Source organism: Protobothrops mucrosquamatus, unplaced genomic scaffold (assembly GCF_001527695.2).
Source record: "Protobothrops mucrosquamatus isolate PMUCROS unplaced genomic scaffold, P.Mucros_1.0 scaffold1131, whole genome shotgun sequence".
Lineage (NCBI taxonomy): Eukaryota > Metazoa > Chordata > Lepidosauria > Squamata > Viperidae > Protobothrops > Protobothrops mucrosquamatus.
In genome coordinates, this window is record NW_015387349.1 from 124,752 (window position 1) to 141,181 (window position 16,430).

The following is a 16,430-nucleotide window of genomic DNA, read 5'->3' on the forward strand; positions in this document are numbered from 1 at the left end:
ATCAGAAGGAGATGGTTCTCAGCTCAGCCCTTGGCATCAACTGGAGGTGATTTCCAGAGTTCAATTAGCAATGGGGGCAGAAGAGTCCGCAGAAATGGGGCCAAACAGTAAAAGGAATCAGCACGGCAGCCACAATCACACAATCAAAGCCACACCTAAAAAGGGGGGGCAGGGCTTGGATCGGAGGACTGTGGCTGCCATCTTGACTTTCTTTTTTTTTTTTTTTACCATGCCCAAGTTTTTTATTAATTTTCCAATATTACATTTACATATTTGAAAAGTAGCGTGGCGGTTGAGCCTCATAATTCCATTACATTTGAATATCATCAGTACAAATCTCAAAGTATTACAACAACTAATTCCCTCTCTTTCCCCCATAAGATCTACTGTCATATTCAGATCAATACAGTTCCTATTCTATCAACCAAACAAAAAAATACCTTTCTAGTATTCATCAATCATCTTCAGTCTATACATATCTTAATTAATTTGACATTCCATCTTTTAGACAATAACCTAGTAAGTTTTTCTTAACTATAATTTCGCATTTGGTATTTAAATTTAACGTTTAATTTTTATCATTTCTGGATTTTAAATCATCCCAATTTCTCAGTCTCCTATTTCATATTTAGGGCTAATAATTTTTTTCTTTCTTTTCCTTTTTCTACTTCCTTCCTTTCCAGAAAAAAGAGAAAAATAAATAAATAAATAAACCACCACCAGCATTTATACCACAAGCCAATATACGAATTTAATTATTAGTATTTATACTTCTAAGTTTTATTTAACCTGTGTCTCAACTCATGACGATGTCTTAAATTCAAGTCATCTTGACTTTCTTCAACCCCGTCCCTGAACAGAGGTAAGCCAAGGAATTCATTTGTGTATATAGGAACCCAAAGTGCAGCAACTAGAACAATGGACCTAAGCCAAAAACTGCCATTTAGAATCAGCAAGAACAGTGGGGGTGAACCTATGCCCCCCCCCAACAGCAGCCTCTCTGGAGGAGAGTTGCCCCTGGGCGTGGCCTGCGCAGAGCAGCGCAACCAAGGACATGACAGCCGGGACAAGACTCCGCCCTCGCACCCAGTCGTGTGCAGATGATGCTGCGGGGCGCAGGTGGAGGGCGTGGCCATGGCGCTGCAGGGCCGCTTGGGCGATCTGCGGCGGGCCGTGGAGGCGGTGGGTGGCCCTGCGGGTGGGCAGGGCGGGGGTGGAGTGGGGCAGTTTTGGGGCACCTCTAAAAGGTTCGCCATCAGCCCGCTTCTAGCATTCCTAAACGATACATTTCCAAATCTTACAATCCAATTTTCATCCAGATGCTACCCATTTTATTTTTTGTAACATTATTCTGTCCAAAGGCCGAGCCAAGCTTTTTTTATCTCCACCACTGAACCCAAACTGAAAACAAAGATAACACAAGAAAACTGCGTTACCTCCAAATTTCAGGTCTCCTTGGTCCTCCTGCGTGTTTTTCCACTGGACCCAGTTCTTCCAGGCGTTCACCCCGTACATGTATTTGAGACTCATCCCGGAAACAGAACAGCCTGGATATGCGCTCTGCACCAGGATTCGGGGTTCCACAGAAACGATGGACTTCTTTCTGCCCTGAAGGAAGGAAAACAGTAATAATAAAAAAATATGGTTTGTGCATTATAAAGGTTTGACTTACAGAGATAGTCAACTTACAAACACAGTAGGGATTGGAACGTTTCTCTCTCTTTTTTTTATTAAAAGTTTTATAAAGATTACAGTATAAACCCCCATACCCACCCCAAAACCCCACCCCCCCTCCCCCATTTCCCAGAGCTGAACACAGGGTTACAAATATAATAATCAAAATCTATCTAACATTAACCAACTATTAAAATAACCAAGTCCATAATACGCTTTAACTCCCCTTTAACACAAATTTAAACAAATTAAAGTTAAACACAATAATAAACATATTCATAACCTAAATATTAAACAATACCATACTAATATTAAAAATAATAATAGTATCATATAATTAAAACTAACAAAAATTCCATTAAAATAAACTATTAATAATAACAATACTCTAGAGTTTACTCATAACGGGATTGGAATGTTTCTCATTAAGGCAGGGGTCCTCAAACCTGGCCACTTTAAGACTTGTGGACTTCAACTGCCAGAATTCCCCAGCCAGCATGGCAGTCAGGCTGAGGAATTCTGGGAGTTGAAGTCCACGAGTCATAAAAGAGCCAAGGTTGACTACCCTTGATCTATCTCTTAGCCCAGAGGTCCCCAGCCTTTCTGGCTCCACAGACCGCCGGTGGCAGCGGCAGCAGGGGAATGTCTTCCCATGTGCAACTCAGATCCCACATATAGCAAATGAAGCTCTGTGTGCTTTCCTGCCACTTGTGTGGACCAGTTCCCAACAGGTCACAGATTTGATACCGGGCAGTGGCCCGGGGCCCTGTCTTAGCCTGTTGCTGACATAGGCTGAAATCAGCCTAAAGACAGGCCAGCCTGACTGCAGCATTTTCTCAGGGAAAATGGAAGAAAATCTCCCTTGTGGATATTCTATGTCACTGGAGACTGCTGAGGGTTGAAGACAGGAGGACTTCAACTCCCAGAATTCTGAAATCACGAATGAGCCCAGAACTCCTGGGAGTTGAAGTCCACACATCTTCAAATCACCACGACTGAGAAACATTGGCTTAGACTGCTGGGAAAAGTAGAACTTCATTGGGCGCCCTGACCTGCCATCGTCGACCCATTTGCAAATCATCTCCGACCTTCTGGTTTGGGTAATAAACAAGAAACCCAACCCTGTGTCTTACCCGTCTTTTTGGTTGCGGAAAACCGTCTCGATGTCTCCGCCTCGCTCGTGCCCGTGAATGAAGACCTAGCCCTTTGCTGATGGGGTCAAAGGAATCTAATTGGGAAACAAAAGGCACAGATTTAGCCGCAAAGCAGCAGCTGTTAGGCTGATCGTCAATAATGGGGCAAATCACAAATCACTCTGCGAGCGATGCCGGGAATCAAAGGCTGTGGCCCAGGAGTTGATGCCACACCGTCGTGTGTACGAGCATTTTCTTCCAAAGCTGACCAACCTGATGGGAAGTCGGCCTCCAGATCCTGCTCCAGTTCGCCTTTGGAGAACTGTTTTGGTTCAGGCTCGGGCTCAGGCACCGTACTGGAGCGTAACGCGTAGTGATTCAGCTCATCCTCCCAGCTGTGGGGAGTTGACACTGCTTCCGATTCCAGGTCCCCGCTGTACGTGCTGCCCTGGTCTGGAATTGCAAAGGAAGAAAGCTGAACACAGAAGGGGATTGGGGAAGGCTAAGCAGCGGGTTCAGCAAAAGCCCATTAGAAAACTGGGCCTTAAGGAGACCACGTTTGCTGTGGACCAGGAGTGTCCAACCATGGCAACTTGGAAGGCTTGCGGACTCCCAGAATTCCCCAGCCACCGTGGCTATCTGGGAAATTCTGTGAGTTGAAGTCCACCGGTCTTAAAAGTCGCCAAGGCTGGAAATCCATGCTGTAAACCAGGGGTGTCAAACTCAATTTCATTGAGGGCCGCATCAGCATTGCGGTTGCCCTCGGGGGGGGAGGTGGGTGCGGCCTACTGGGTGGGCGTGGATGGAGTGGGTGTGGTCTACTGGGTGGACGTGGCCAGCTCTACATCGTTCACGTCAAGGGTGCCTGTGGGGGGCTGGGCAGGAGTGGGACAGATCTGAGGGTCTCTGGCAGAAGGGGGTGGGACCGGGGCAAGTGCCAAGGCATGGTGCATTTCTTCATTCCTCACAAAGGGTGACCCCTCCCCAGCATGCACCCAGGGGGTGGGGCCGACGCAGCAGGGGCTGGTTCCTCGCTGTTTCCAGACGGCCTTGTGGAGCTAAGACTGAATGCATTTCAGCATAGATGGTCACCACAAAATTGTACATTGGCTCCCGGCTGGCCTGGGCCAGGGCCAAGGCAGCAGGGGCCGTTCCCTCACTGTTTCCAGGATGGCTTCGTGGGCCACATGAAACCACTTTGCGGGCCGCATCCGGCCCCTGGGCCTTGTGTTTGACATGTCTGCTGTAAACCAAGGTTATTACTTTGCACAACCTTGAAAGTGTGTATGTGAGTGTTTGTGTGTGTATGTGTTCTAAATAACTTTATTTCGGTAAGAAAAGCTTCTTCTCGTGTTCAGTTGAAATTTGCCTTTCTGTTGAACTGACTCATGGGCTCACCTTTTTCAAATATTTTGGGGTCCAGAAACAGTTCATGCTCAGATGTTTGAGAGCCTGAAATAAGACAGAAAGACCAAGATAAACCAATGCATCTAGAACAAATTAATACTCTGCAAAATTCCAAAATTTAATTAAGATTTATGCTAAAGGGACCCACAACGACGCATGGAACAGCCCAAAGCACATATTCCAGTAGAGAGAAGTTCCCCGAGGACAGGCTCCAATACGAATCCAAAAGCTCAGATCCCGATGACTGACCCAGATTGGATCCTGCAACGTTATCCTGGGAGACGTAGATTCGCCTCTAAGACGAAATCCACCTACCTCCTTGAGAGTGTTCCTTGTCTTTATCTTCAGCAACCATTTCTGCCATCTGGAGAAGATCAGCCTCAAAAGGGCTAGCCGAGTTCTTTTTGACGTCTGGAATGGCTTCTCTTGTTTTGTCAGGGCTCTCTGGGGCAGGGGGCACAAAGACAGGAACCGGGACCTGGAGAGAAATGGTAGCAGCTATTTCTCAGGAGTTGTGTGAAGTATCACTTGCAAGTAAGAGCCAGCTTCCGGTCTTAAACCTGAGCACTGCCATCTCAAGAGAGAGGCCATCCCTTCAGAAAAGCCAAGTGCCTCCATAATAATTGAGGCTATAATTCAAGGGCAACCCGTCCAGGGATTCGTTGACAGCAGCCTTCCTAAGCATCTTAGGCTTCTCAAGAGAAGGAGAATGGAGAAGGGGGGGGGGGAGTGCAATTAGCTAGAAGATCAACTGCAAATTCCCATCTGGATTCTAGTGCAAGTGAACCATGTGTCAGGCTCAAACCCAGAGATAAAGACAGTGAGATTCAATCGAGTCCATTCTGTTATGTGCTTACACCTTATGGACAGAAGCTTGCCGAACTAAAGCTATAACTTTTTGAAGTTACTAGATAGCTCCTGAGAGCTTCTAGGGCAGGGGTGGCGAACCTATGGCACATGTGCCAGAGGCGGCACTCAGAGCCCTCTCTGTGGGCACGCGCACCATGCCCTGGAGATGGCTAACTTGCCGAGCTCCCATGTGGCCGTATGCATCGCAGCATAGCTGGTTCTCCCCCCCCCCCATCCCATCCCTCCTGGCCTTGCATGCTCTCCTTTTCCTGGGCATGACCCACTGCATTGCCTCCTCAGCTGTTGGCCGGCGGTCCAGCTCAGAGGCAGCTTCTCTGAACTGCTGGCGGTGGGCTGCGGAACCCCAAAATGCGCCGATTGAGGGGTCGGCAGGCTGAGGCTGCTGACGGACACTATCGGCCCCCATGTGCGGGGGCCAATGGTGTCAGGCAGCAGCCACCCCGGCCCCTGCCTCACCTTGTCCCGTGGCAGTGGCACCCCCGCCCTGCCTCACCCCGCAGGACAAGCCTCCTGCCCACTGCCCCACTTGCCAGAGACCCCCTGGATCTCTCCTAACCCTGCCCGGCCCCCACAGGTGTCCCTCCCCATGAGCAACATCGAGGTGACCACGCCCACCTTCGCCACACCCACCCAGTCTGCCATGATCACAGCCATGCTCATCCAATGGGCCACGCCCACCCAGCACCCGGTGATAAATATGTGGGTTTTGGGTTGCAGTTTGGGCACTCGGGCTCTAAAAGGTTCACCATCACTGTTCTAGGGTGTGGTTACACTGAACCTCATCCCACCTCCCTAATCAGACTCGGGACCAGTGGTGGGATTCAAATAGGTGAACAGCCAGTTCTCTGTGTGGATGCCACTTCCGGAAGTCCGTTCTGGGCAACAAAAACTGCCAAACTGGTGCGCACTGGCTGAATCCCACCACTGCTCGGGACTGTGCAATCTCTTGATCCAGGTCTTTTCTGGGAAAGTTCTAAGTTGGTCAAATCTCCCCCCCCACACACACACACAGATGCACATTTTGTGATAACCATGTGAGAGGGATAAGGCCCACAAGCTTCCAGAGTCACAGAAAGCCATCCAATCATGTGACATCAACTGAAGGGATGGGGCTGTTTCGGTCTACGGGGATGGGAGGTGGGAAGATGAGTCACTTGACTGCAGGACATTGCAAACGACATAAATGATCAGGTGACGGCAGAAAATGAAATTCAACTGAATTTCAAGACAACCAAGTCCATTCCTTCAACGTTTGGTTGAAAACTTTGAATCCAGGTGGTTTGTAATTCTGAAGTTACTTAGCTACGTGCCTGGTCATAAGTCAAGGGCCACCTGTAAATCACAAGCGGTCATGTCAAGGCACCGCACCTTGGCCAGGTAGAAGCCCACCCACGCAATCTTTGACTTAGCACATCTTGAAGCCTGGCTGGAAGGAAAGGGGCACCCCGCACATCACTCACCGGGACTGGCATTCCCAGAGGGACTGGTGTATATTGGGTGAAGAGATGAAGTGGGATTGGCACAAACACTGGTACAGGAACAGGCACCATAATGATTTTGGGTGGAAGTTCTTCTTCTTCTTCTTTCCATTGCCGTGTTAAAAAGAAAAGGTGTGATTCTTGGAGAAAAACAGCTGCCCGTTCACCTCTCTTTAACATGTTACATTATTGTTTTTTTTTAATAAGTTTTTATTGGTTTTCCAGTTTTACGTTTAAGTGTTTAGAAAGCAGCGTGGTGACTGGGTAGTCAATAGTACAATAACAAAATCTTTAGTACATCTCTCAGGGTACATCATCAAAAAATCCCTTCTCTATTTCCCTTAACATCTGCTATGTCATATTTAAGCTAGTAAATTTATAATTATAACAAGCTCAGTTAAAACATTTATCAATATATTTTTGCTTATATATACCCACATCCTGTATTTAAATTTTACCTAATTTTTAATTACAGTATTCCCATTTAACCTTTAATATCCATAATATTTAGATTACAGGTAATCCAAATTTCCTTTATTTCACTACATAAAAATTATGATATCTAGAATACACCAGTACCTACTTAAATGTATTCTTATTTTATTTCATAAGCATTTTCTATTTCTCATCCTAGTACATCACCACTTACTAATGGAGTATCCTTTATTGTCTCAAATCCATCATCTGTGTTATCTGGGCTAAACAATAATTCGAAGCTATTTCCTAATAATTAATTTTCATTTCCCTTATAAATCTAAATCCTCAATATTAGGCCAATTAATCCCTTTATTTGTTATCATTTTCCAACAATAGTTAAATCTAATAATCATATTTCCCTTCATCTCAAAATCTCCCTTTAGCCCATTAGTTGAGACTTTAGGATCCTCTCTAATAAATCAAGAGACCCCATTTTTTAAATCTAGCTTTCTTTTTATGCCAACCAGGCTTCCATACCAATGCCTCTAGATCATCAGATAGATCTTCCTTCATTCTTGTGCATGTTAGTTGAATCAAAGGAGACCACATTATTGTTATGGCTGTACCCAGCTCACCATCTTGTTCGGCATACCCATTTGTTCACTGGCCTTTCCCCCCCCTATATTGCCGTTCTTTCAAGGTAAATCCCTGGCCGGCAAATACATCAGATGACTCACTCTTAGGCCAATGGAGGCTCTATGGCAGGGGTAGGCAACCTTGGCTCTTTTATGGCTCATGGACTTCAACTCCCAGAATTCCTGAGCCAGCCATGCTGAGGGGAAAGGGAGAGGTTTCCAAGCTGAGCCATGCTGGCTCAGGAATTCTGGGAGTTGAAGTCCACGAGTCATGAGGGGGCCGTAGTTCCCCCATGCTGGCTCAGGAATTCTGGGAGTTGGAGTCCACGAGTCATGAGGGGGCCATAGTTCCCCCATGCTGGCTCAGGAATTCTGGGAGTTGAAGTCCACGAGTCATAAAAGAGCCAAGGTTGCCTACCCCTGCTCTATGGCAACAGGACTCTGCCCCTGCTGGATTTCCTTTCTCAGTATTAGAACAACTTTAGGATTCTTAGCGATATTGCGTAATATGACTGTATTTCCTTCCCAGGAATTTTAAAAAGTATTACAATGGAGTTTTTTGCACAGCGGCCTCCTGTTCGCTAATCTTTCTTCCCTCCTCCCTGCTGAACCTAAACAAGAGTTGGACTCAATTATATAGTCTGCCAATATATTTTAGGACAGCGTTTATGCAACCTCAGCAAAGTTAAAATGTGCGGACTTCAACTCCCAGAATCCCCCCCCCCCGCCAGCATGCTTTAAATTGCCCCAATGCATCGAAAGGTGATGTGCATGGCTGCTGAGTCTTTTTATTTTTTTCTCTCTCTTGCAAACCTAAGCAGCAATCCATTGTTTTGTTTGTTACTTACCGGTTTGGCATTCCTTATGCTGCGTGTGAGGCTTGCAAGAAGTGGCCTTGGTCTGGGTTATGGGCTTGCACAGCAAGGCTTTGTTCTTGAGGAGCCGGGGTGGCTGCGAGGGTGGGAGCTTCAAAGCATCTGTCTGGGTACTTGCCTAGTTTCAAGTCAGAAAACAAGAGTCAGTTTGTTAACCCATCCTGAAAAGGGGGATATCCAGACAAGAGGCAGCACGGCCAGTAAGCCTCAGTTACTACTTTGCTCTGCAGCTTTTCCCCTTCTGTTCTGGGTCATGTCCATTCTAAGGACGCCCCCTGGTAGAATTATGCCAGGGGTCTTCAAACTTGGCCCTTTTATGACTTGTGGACTTCAACTCCCAGAATTCCTCAGCCAGGCACGCGTGCCTGGCTGAGGAATTCTGGGAGTTGAAGTCCACAAGTCATAAAAGGGCCAAGTTTGAAGACCCCTGAATTATGCCTACGATTTTGTGCCTTGCTTTGCTTTTGGGGTAAAACATTTAGCATTTTAAGATTGCATATTCCCTCTGGGTAGGAAGGCCGGGAAGTGGGGTCTGACTATTAATGGGGTTCTGTGTTTATATGGGGCAAGCAAGACTGTCCTTGGGTGGCCATTAAGTCCTTATTATGTTATGAAGTGATGGTGATTTTATGCTCTCCCTGCTGTTGTTTGATTCTAGGTCCGCTGCCTAGTCTGAGAGATGGGCAGCTATAAAAATTGAAATCTTAAACAAACATACAAAGTCACTTCCCAGGGAAGCTTGAGGATCAAAGCTAAGCAAAGGAGTTTTTCCTTCCAGGTTATGACAAATATCTGTAACTTAGCTTAATTTTGTGAATGCAAAAATCACTAGTCAGTGTAACATCAGCATGTACAAAACACAAATAGAGGCAATCACATGCCCAACCATTTTTTTTTCTATTACTAATATTGGTCAGGGATGAGTTGGAATCTAAGACATTTTGAGGGACATTCATCCCATGAATTAAATTATGTTGAAGTGAAAGGATGGAAGGATTTTAAAAATATTTATCAAAAAAGAAAAAGAAAATGAAGAAAAAAATAATGCATGACAGAGTGATGAAGACAGAACGTAAGCAGGAATTTAATCCATCAGGAGGTATTATTTTCAGGAGAACTTACATCGCCAATTATTTTTGCTGTTACAGTAGGAACTGCACCTGTGAGGAGGAAACAAAAATAGAAGAAGTGTCTTCCTTCCTTTTTTAACATTGAAAGCAGTCCTGCGATTCAGATTACAAAAGCACACTTATATGCTTGCTCGCTCATTCAGACATTCTCATTCTGTATCAGCATTTCTCAAACCTGGGGCAACTTTAACCTGGATGGACTTCAAAGTCCCAGAATTCTGGCAGCTGAAGCCGAGAAAGCTTAAAGTTACTGTGGTTTAGAGACACAGTTCCATACTATAGCAATAACATGCCAATGTACATCTGGGGAAGCAACGTAACAGAAGGGGTGGGTTTAACAGGTAGAGGGGAGAAAAGACACACCCACTGCCTACCTTGCAAAACATTATTGGAGTTGGCTGTAGGCTGAGCAGCAGGTGCGCTGGCAAGAGACACCACATTTGCAATCACTGGAGTGGAGTCCTTCCTGAGAGATAAAGCGGGCCCTGCTGAAGATGTTGGTGTCATAGAAACATTTGCTGGGTGGAAAAGGAAAGTTGGAACATAGTTAACGACGGCAAGAGTCTAGTGCAGGGGTAGTCAACCTTGGCTCTTTTATGACTCGTGGACTTCAACTCCCAGAATTCCTGAGCCAGCTTAGCTGGTTCAGGAATTCTGGGAGTTGAAGTCCACGAGTCATAAAAGAGCCAAGGTTGACTACCCCTGGTCTAGTGTTTACACACAGACATTAAAAAAAAAGTCTTTCTACATCCAACATACAAATAGGTGTGTTTAAGGCATCCTATCTGAGTGTGAGAAAAGGCATGGAGAATCTCTATCCCTAAGATAGATCTGTGGTGTTCTTTCCAATTAGTGATGTCCATCTTCGTATATATTGCATCTGAGGTACAATCCGTTGTGCATACAGCTGAGAGATGGGGTGCTAACTGCAACAGGCAGAGGTGGCTACATCTTCTCAGCTGAACCCGTGTAGGCTTGAGCAGGAAACCCTATACCAGTGGTGGCAAACCTATGGCACGGGTGCCAGAGGCGGCACTTGGAGCCCTCTCTGTGGGCACACGTGCCGTTGCCCCAGCCTTGCCTCCCCCCGTGACCCCCTCCTCACCAGCAGTCCCCCTGGAGGAGAGTCGCCCCTGAGCATGGCCCATGCGGAGCAGCGCAGCCAAGGACATGGCAGCCAGGCAGCGTAGACAAGACTCTGCCCTCATGCCCCATCGTGCACAGTTGGTGTTGCGGGGTGCGGGCAGAGGGCGTGGCCATGGCGCTGCTGGGCTGCCTGGGCGATCTGCGGTGGGCCCTGGAGGCGGTGAGTGGCCCTGCGGGCAGGCGGGATGGGGGCGGAGCAGGGGGCGGAGTGGGGCGGGGCCAGTTTTTGGGCACTCGGTCTCTAAAAGGTTCGCCATCACTGCCCTATACCATTTCAGACAAATGGCTGTCCAGTCTCTTCTTAAGAACCCCCAGTGTTGGAGCTTGCTCTACAGTAGCTGTCCTCATGCCAGCCCGCACCTTTCTTTTACCTGCATTATTTGGAGGCGGGGGTGGAGGCGGAGGGGGCGGAGGCGGTGGAGGTGGAGGGGGTGGTGGTGGTGGATCTGACACACACTGCTGGTTGCAAAACATCAAAATGCAAAGCAAGTTGCAAAAATGCTTGATTTCACCCCTCCACTTCAGGGACTCGCTGAGTTTGCCCTGCCTTTTGCACCCATCACATTTGGACATCTGCAGAGAAAGAGGTACAAGGCAGCTTTTAAAAACTTGGTCCTGTTGCGTGGTTTTCGGTTTTAAACAATTGTGTTGGTGCAAGTTATCTGCAGTGACCCAGTCAAAAAACAGACAAAAATGAATATATGAATATATACACACACCCCTGTATATGAAGGTACATGGATATGCATGTATATTTACCGTGTTTCCCTGAAAGTAAGGCCTATCCTGAAAATAAGCCCTTGCTTGATTTTGGGGGGATGAATCTAATATAAGCCCTACTCCCAAAATAAGCCCTAGTTTTGGGGTGATCAATTTAATACAAATAACATTTTTATATTTATCAATAATTTTTAGTTTATACATATCTTAGTATGTTATTGAATTATGAACCAACCCAGCTGCCACGTCGCTTTTCAAACATTTAAATGTAAAACTGGAAAATCAATAAAAAAAAATAAAAAAAGAGATATATTCTAAGGTTCACTGACAACACTTAAGCATCTCTGAAGCCAGATTCGGTACTTTCTATCCCGAATAATTCACTGGTGATAAAAGATACCCAGCATACTAAAAAGCAGAGACATCACCCTGCCAATAAAAGTGTGTATAGTCAAGGCCATGGTTTTCCCAGCTGCAATGTATGGCTCTGAAAGTTGGACCATAAGAAAGGCTGAGCGCCAAAGAATGGAGGCCTTTGAACTATGGTGCTGGAGAAGACTCCTGCGAGTCCCCTGGACTGCAAGGCGATCCAACCGGTCAGTCCTAGAGGAGATCAACCCCGACTGCTCTTTAGAAGGCCAGATCCTGAAGTTGAAACTCAAGTACTTTGGCCACCTAATGAGAAGGAAGGACTCACTGGAGAAGGGCCTAATGCTGGGAAAGATGGAGGGCAAGAGATGAAGGGGACGACAGAGAATGAGGTGGCTGGATGGAGTCACTGAAGCAGTAGGCGTGAGCTTCAATGGACTCCAGAAGATGGTAGAGGACAGGAAGGCCTGGAGGAACATTGTCCATGGGGTCGCGATGGGTCGGACACGACTTTGCAACTAACAACAACAAAAAGATACCCTGCTGTGCTGAAGTACTGTTTTTCCAAGAAGAAGAATCGGTAGAAGACAGATTTGAAGAGTGCCAGGATAACTTACTTGATAAAATAAAACCGTGAACTTTGACATGCAATCTTCTGAACAGAATTCCTCCACTTTGCCTCCAAAGTGATTCTGCACCAGTTTTGGAGAGGTTTGCAAACAGTAGCTGCACATTTTACAGTGATTCCCCCAACGTTTGGCTAAGTCATGCTTGTAAAGCAATTTGCAGCCTAAAAAAAAGAGAGCAGGAAACAACAAATGACAATGACTTAGAATTCTCCAACCATCCCCCCCCCAAGGTGTAACTCTCCCAAGCATAACAATTTCAGACGCAAATTCTTTTGCAATTCAAAAGGTAAAGCTTTTTATTTTACACAGGAGGATATATGGGAAAAAATGATGATTAAAATGACCATTTCCACCACTGCGTATCTTGGGACTGAATGCAGGTTCAACTCTCAAGCTTCTTCCTTCCATTATATATTCAAGATGGACAATATTTAATATTTATTGCTACGTATATGTAGGGATGTGGGTCTATACATATGTTGTTCATAGTATGTTTAGGTGTGTGTCATGTATGTTTCACTTTGAGAGCAGGCAACTAAATTTCATTTTTGATGTGTGCCATTGCGCCCACAAGTATAAAAATGTCAATAAAGATTATCTTATCTATCTTATCTCATCTATGCTTTCTTACCTTCGCTACAGAATGATTTATCAATGCCTGAAAATCGCACTGTTTCTTTAACGATCTTGTCAATTTTGCAGTATTCACACATTGACATGACACAGTTTATCTTTTTGTATTCATCACAACAGGTCTTTCCGCAAAACTGGAACATTTTGCCCTGCAATCAAGCGCAAAAATAAAAATAAAAATGGAGTGCAATTCGGAAAAGAACATGCCATTGTGTGCTTATCTAAAAGAAATGCAAGTTCACCCATTTCTATTAAAAAGACAACCCCCCCCCCACACACACACTGAGAACCTGCCAAGATCCGTCATTCATAAAGACTACCGGCTGCCATTTGCAGAGGTGCTGGTTTGTAGTCTGCTCAGAAATGAAAACCCACAGCTATCATTAAAAATCCATGGCTTAGGTCTTAAAGCTGTATGGGATTAGTTCAAAAACATGTGAGCAACGCCTGCCGAATTTCAGAAGACAGAATGGTGGTAAAAGATTCCCAGCAGCTGGAAAAAAGAGTGTGCATTCTTGCCAATTTTATAAGCTGCAAAAACCAAACCAAACCCCGGAAACGGAATGGGACAACTCGCCACAGCCGTCTCGCTGCGAGACAACTCCACACAGGGTAACTCAATGCGATGTTGTCCCTCCCGCTGTTTCTTCGACATTATTGCCACTGACCAAAATGGAAGTAACATCGAAGAAACGGTGGAGGGTAACATTTATTGCATTAGGGTTAATTCCATCTGGAATTGTCCCGTGATGAGTTGGTTGTGGCAAGATGGCCGTGATGAGACGGTGACGGCAAATTGTCCTATACTCTCCCCCCCTCCCTGGGAATTACCTTACAGGTGAGAGGTTTGCAGAGTAACGTTTGAATGTAGTTATTTAGCGTACAAGGACTCAGCAAAAGGAGACATTATGCAAATAGGAACAATCTGCGTTATTCACAGAAGTCTCAAGTGTCACTTTCTCTGTTGGCGCAAACAATTTTAAAGGGGGGGGGGGAGAACTAAGCATGGAATACACACGACCTTGCCTTTCACTAGGCCTCTGGTCCACAATTACAGCCCTCATGTGTCCGACGTCAAGGCATCTGTGAACAACAACAATGGCAGGTGCCAATTACCCTGTAGTCGAGCACTTCGGGCTTCGTTGCAAAGAGACGATTACAGTGTTGACACCTGAGCTTGGCGACAGTGCGGGAGACTTGTTGCGACTGGGCAGCCAGCCTCTGGAGTCCGGCTGCGGCTGAGCTGCTGACCGAGCTGGGAGAGACCGTTGAGGTAGTGTTGCCCGCTGCAGAGACCGTCGCTCCTGAGGGAATGCTGACAATCACTTGGCCCTGTGACAAGGGCACCACGGAGGAGTTCATTCCCGTGGGCTTGTTGAACAAATTCTGGAAGGGACAGAGTTGCACAATGAAGCCCTATCCCTGCCCAATTCACCTCCAGTATTATCCAATTGAGACTTAAACGATCTAACCACGAGCCATCAAAACGGCGGTTACTCTATCTAGCTGCAAACATCTCCAGGGCCACTAGATGGCAGTGAAGAAATTCAGAAAGTTCTACCTCCTTGCTGCTGCCATCTAGTGGCTGTTTCGCAACCCCCACACGGTAACCTTCTGAAAGACCTCTATGGAGCAATCTTGCGTGTTATATGGCAGTGATGGCGAACCTTTTAGAGACCGAGTGCCCAAACTGCAACCCAAAACCCACTTATGTATCATCGGGTACCAGCTGGGTATGGCCCATTGGGTGGGCGTGGCTGCGGTGGTAAGGGCAGACTGGGTGGGACTAAAAAGTTGAAACAATCAATTCCAACTTTGCGAGATCTTTTTTTTTCCCCGCGAGAAGTTGAAATTGATTGATTGATTGAACCTTTTCTTTGTGTGCATACGGCGGAGGAGGCCTAAAGCGAAAAGGTTTTATAAAACTGAGTTGGAGGCCCAGGACTGGGGCGACGGTGTGCGTGCCCACAGAGAGGGCTCTGCGTGCCACCTGTGGTATGCGTGCCATAGGTTCGCCACCACGGTTATATGGCATTCTTACTGCTGGTCTATAAAGAGATGGCTGGATTTGGTATCTTGCAGAGAGGCCCAATTCAAGCCCACCTGTTTGTGGCATGGAAGGAACAGAAATTCTACGCCGCAACAGCTTAAAGAGAGATTATTACTTCAGTCTTCTGTTTACCAGGACAACTTGGCCTCTTCCAAACATCCCAGAGGCTGCCAAACCCTCTAACAGAAAGGCTTCTGATACACAGATTTGACAAAACTGTCTAGAAATTTTAACAGGGGCAGCTCCAGCAGCTTCCTTGAGAATTAAAGCCACACGTGCTTTTTTCACCTCAAAGGGTATGTGCTGTAGGACAGAATATGTGGCTTGGTTCTCTCCTGACAAATCCCCGCAGCATTCCACCTCCCCTGACTCACATGTATTCAGAATGGTGCAATCAAAGTAAGGAGACAAGACTGTGATTTAAGATGTACCTGAAAAGCCACCACACAGCTATAGCTGCAAAAATTACGTATGCTTCCATCTGACATCGCAAGATGATACTGAGGGATGGCTGAGGTTTTACAGCTATTACATTGGACCTGGACACCTGAGAGAGAAAATAAATGAAGCAACACGTGCAAAGAAAAGAGAGGGAATTTATTAATACAGGCTTCTCCCGTTGCTTTCGGAACATATATGAAATTAAGGAGAAATTTATGTGAATACCTGACGATGTGACCACTTTGACTCTGTGTGCCGACAAGCAATTCACGGAACAAAAGAGCTCCGTTTTCCCCACATTATTTGTGCTTTCGATCATCTCAGCTGAAGATCTCAGAGATTTACACATTGCACAGGGGGTAATTTTTGCAGACTTCTGGGGGGGGGGAGGAAAAACAAAGGAACCATACATAAAGCAACAATACTAGGAGAAAAGGTTTGTTTAGCTTCAAACATGCGCTCCCTCGATTTGGCAGACCACAGAAAGTTACCCCAGTTGTCACATGTCACACGAAAGGCAGGAATTGTCTGTCATGATAAGAGAGCTCGGTCTTAATTGAAAAATGATAGACAGAGGGAAAGTATAGGAAGTCCTCGACTCACAACCATTCAGTTAGTGACCTTTTGAAATTATGACACTGAAAAAGTAACATGACCATTTTTCACATTTACAACAGTTGCAGCATGTGGTCACATGATAAAAATTCAGATGCTTGGCAACTGGCATGTATTCATGAGGGTTGCCGTGTCCTGGGGTCATGTGATCCACCTTTGACAAGCAAAGTTAATGGGGAAGCCAAGTTCAATTAATAGTTGTGTTACT

The 16,430-nt window shown here is 46.0% G+C and overlaps 1 protein-coding gene across 1 annotated transcript in view; it reads right to left on the reverse strand.

Moving 5' to 3' along the window:
- Nucleotides 1–16,430, reverse strand: part of ZMYM4 (zinc finger MYM-type containing 4) — a 33,989-nt gene that overhangs the window by 4,938 nt on the left and 12,621 nt on the right. Inside the window, exons 11-25 of the mRNA XM_029284944.1 lie at nucleotides 15,833–15,983; nucleotides 15,598–15,713; nucleotides 14,233–14,502; nucleotides 13,115–13,265; nucleotides 12,472–12,644; nucleotides 11,137–11,338; nucleotides 9,994–10,137; nucleotides 9,612–9,649; nucleotides 8,463–8,607; nucleotides 6,545–6,663; nucleotides 4,530–4,692; nucleotides 4,206–4,259; nucleotides 3,081–3,260; nucleotides 2,808–2,902; nucleotides 1,437–1,608 (exon numbers count right to left, since the gene is read on the reverse strand). Coding sequence (XP_029140777.1) covers nucleotides 1,437–1,608; nucleotides 2,808–2,902; nucleotides 3,081–3,260; nucleotides 4,206–4,259; nucleotides 4,530–4,692; nucleotides 6,545–6,663; nucleotides 8,463–8,607; nucleotides 9,612–9,649; nucleotides 9,994–10,137; nucleotides 11,137–11,338; nucleotides 12,472–12,644; nucleotides 13,115–13,265; nucleotides 14,233–14,502; nucleotides 15,598–15,713; nucleotides 15,833–15,983 — 2,173 coding nt within the window. The remainder of the gene's footprint in view (nucleotides 1–1,436; nucleotides 1,609–2,807; nucleotides 2,903–3,080; nucleotides 3,261–4,205; nucleotides 4,260–4,529; nucleotides 4,693–6,544; nucleotides 6,664–8,462; nucleotides 8,608–9,611; nucleotides 9,650–9,993; nucleotides 10,138–11,136; nucleotides 11,339–12,471; nucleotides 12,645–13,114; nucleotides 13,266–14,232; nucleotides 14,503–15,597; nucleotides 15,714–15,832; nucleotides 15,984–16,430) is intronic.